The 2,682-nt window shown below is 47.4% G+C and overlaps 1 protein-coding gene across 1 annotated transcript in view; it reads left to right on the top strand.

Moving 5' to 3' along the window:
* Positions 1 to 1,295: 1,295 nt before the first annotated feature.
* The window catches only part of LOC118427901 (tyrosine-protein kinase receptor Tie-1-like), a 2,184-nt gene continuing 797 nt past the window's right edge, over positions 1,296 to 2,682 (top strand). Inside the window, exon 1 of the mRNA XM_035837864.1 lies at positions 1,296 to 2,672. Within this exon, the coding sequence (XP_035693757.1) occupies positions 1,329 to 2,672 (1,344 nt within the window). The 5' untranslated portion in view covers positions 1,296 to 1,328. The remainder of the gene's footprint in view (positions 2,673 to 2,682) is intronic.

Here is a 2,682-nt window from a genome sequence, read left to right as displayed (position 1 = left end):
AGCCAATATTGCCTAAAAACTGCAACGTTTTGTTATGTGTTCCAAAGGGAGGCATATCGATGTCATCGTGCGTGTGTGTCTTTGTGACGTTTTGTAATCTACCTAAAGCAGACTCAACAACCGTCGTGCCCTACCATCGTCTCTTTCCTTTTGCAGAACTGTCCGTCCGTGTATTTTATCCCCGATGTTTTTCTTCTTCCTCTTCTAACAAGGCGATTTGTGCAGGAGACACACTAATCTCAAAGCAAGTGTAAGGATCCGGATCATATTCGGCCTTTTACGTATGGTTTGGTAACAGCCTGCACGCCTCTCCAGTCTTGTACCTTTTAACACCTAGAATATACATCTATCTGAACAAAGGGCAAAAATACAAAAACATAATTATGTGTAACACAGACGAAGTGACACACGATACTGCGCTATTGAAGAGTAATGCCCCCTGAACTTCTAGCAGGGAAAAAACAAACAAGAAAACGCAGTGAGAACCCGCGTCGTTACCTCTGGGATTTTTCTTCAACTTTAGAGGTACAAGTGAGGTAAAAATATGTCAGGAAACTTGCAGGGATTGCTTGTTGTTGCTTTGTGGAGTGTTCTTGTCCAGCTTCTTTGTTCTGCTCGGGCCCAGGAGTTCAGCGTTTCCGTACCAGAAAACGTCGCTGTTGGGGAGACCGTTTTCAGCCTACCAAGGACCCGGGCGGGAGAAAAAGCGGAACTTTCGTGTGCCAAAATGGAGGGAGATCCGTACGGCCGTTTTAATGTGACGAAGAACTGCACTATTGTGGTCGCCAACCCACTGGACAGGTCAGTACAGTCGGCATATCTGCTGACAATCCGCAGTGGAGTCCACAACACGAGAGTTAAGGTAGAGTTAAGTGACGTTGAGGGCTATCCTCCTGTGTATAACGCGACGTGTGAAACTCCGGTCAACTGGAACGGCGAGACAGGAGATTTCCTTTATAGTGTAACTAGCGCTGGGGAAGGAGTAACAACAGAAGGAGACATTGTGTTTGCAAAACAAATTTTCAATTCAGTCACTGGATTACTCCGCCCTACCGACTGGAAAACTAATATTTGGATGTTTCACACACACAACAGTGATTGCAACATTCGCTTTAGGCCGTCAAATATTGGCCAATATCGAAGACTTAACATTATTGCAAGATCTCTGGCACAATGGCATTCATCAGCTAACCTGCACTGCGGGCTTACTTGCCCAAAATAGGTCTTGGGACTTGTTTAATCTTAAATATGGCGGAAAGGCTATTCTTAAACATTTAAGAAAGTATGTTCCTGAATCCGTCGTGAACGCCAAGCATTTCAACTTCATAATGTTGGCTTCCGGGACGATTCCTACAAGAGAAGCAATGTCATACAAGTGTGAAATTCCCCAGTTTCGCACTCCAATACGAATATATTATGAGAATCAGAACACCCGAAAGATATCATATGTTGAATACCTGGACATACAAATAAAACCAGTGGGCTGCCCAGTTGGAAAATACGGGTTACTTTGCCACAAAACCTGCATCTGTAAGAACGGCGCCCGCTGCCACGGGTTTAACGGTGCCTGCAAATGTCCGCCCGGTTGGAAAGGTGTGGCCTGTGACATTCCCAAACAGGACGTCTCCGTCACGACGACACCTAGCGATCCTCGCGATATCTACATTTCCGCAAATATCACGTTTCATTGCAAGGCACACCATATCGAGGTTAGGTCCGTGTCAATAACCTTTCAAAATGTGACAACGAAAGTTACATTTGGTGTAAATGAGACTGACTTTGAGGTTTCGAAAATACAACCAACCAACAGTGGACCCTACACCTGCCAGGTCCGAGACACCCGGGGAAACACACTCAACACCACGTTTGTGCTCAATGTTACCAACTGTGCTCCTGACACAAAAGGTGCTCGGTGTGATGAAGTGTGTGGTTGCCTACAAGGTGCCAGCTGTGACCGTTGGGCTGGTTGTGTCTGTCCGCCGGGATGGACAGGAATCAGGTGTCATACAAAATGTCGCCATGGCAAGTACGGTAAAGACTGTGAAAGGAACTGTACATGTCAAAATGGGGCGAGTTGTAGCTCTAGCGATGGTACGTGTGAGTGCACCGACGGGTGGTACGGTAAGGATTGTAGCAAACAGTGTAAAAACGGTCGGTTCGGTTGGAGATGTCAGCAGATTTGTACCTGTAAGAATAACGCTACATGTAGCAACGTGGATGGCAGCTGCGCATGTGTGACGCCATGGACGGGGCCGGACTGTGACCAATGGCAGACAAGCAGAGATGAACCGCTGCTCGAAATCCTGGTTTCACTAGGCTCCTTAGTCGTCCTTGTTGCCATAGTGATGGCAATACTCTACAAAACGGGCATTCTGGCTTGCTCCGCACCTGACACAGGCGAGGAGGACAAGATACTTTTCGAACTGAGGAAAATGGAGCAGGATCTAGCACAGAGCCTACAGCCGGGCTGGCTGGGACGTTGGGAGAAGAAGATCAAACATCTTACTCCTGGTCCACTGATAGGAGAAGGAATGTTTGGACTAGTCAGAAAAGGAAAACTGCGCACATTTGAGGGAGAGCTCGCCGTTGCCGCCAAGACAGTTCGCGTCGAGGACTCACAGTCCTACCGAGACTTCTACAGAGAAGCAGCCATTTTGGTAGCTGTGCACCAACAACGGGATG

The sequence above is a fragment of the Branchiostoma floridae genome, chromosome 12, assembly GCF_000003815.2.
Source record: "Branchiostoma floridae strain S238N-H82 chromosome 12, Bfl_VNyyK, whole genome shotgun sequence".
Classification (NCBI taxonomy): Eukaryota; Metazoa; Chordata; class Leptocardii; order Amphioxiformes; family Branchiostomatidae; genus Branchiostoma; species Branchiostoma floridae.
This window is presented reverse-complemented; position numbering and strand designations above follow the sequence as displayed.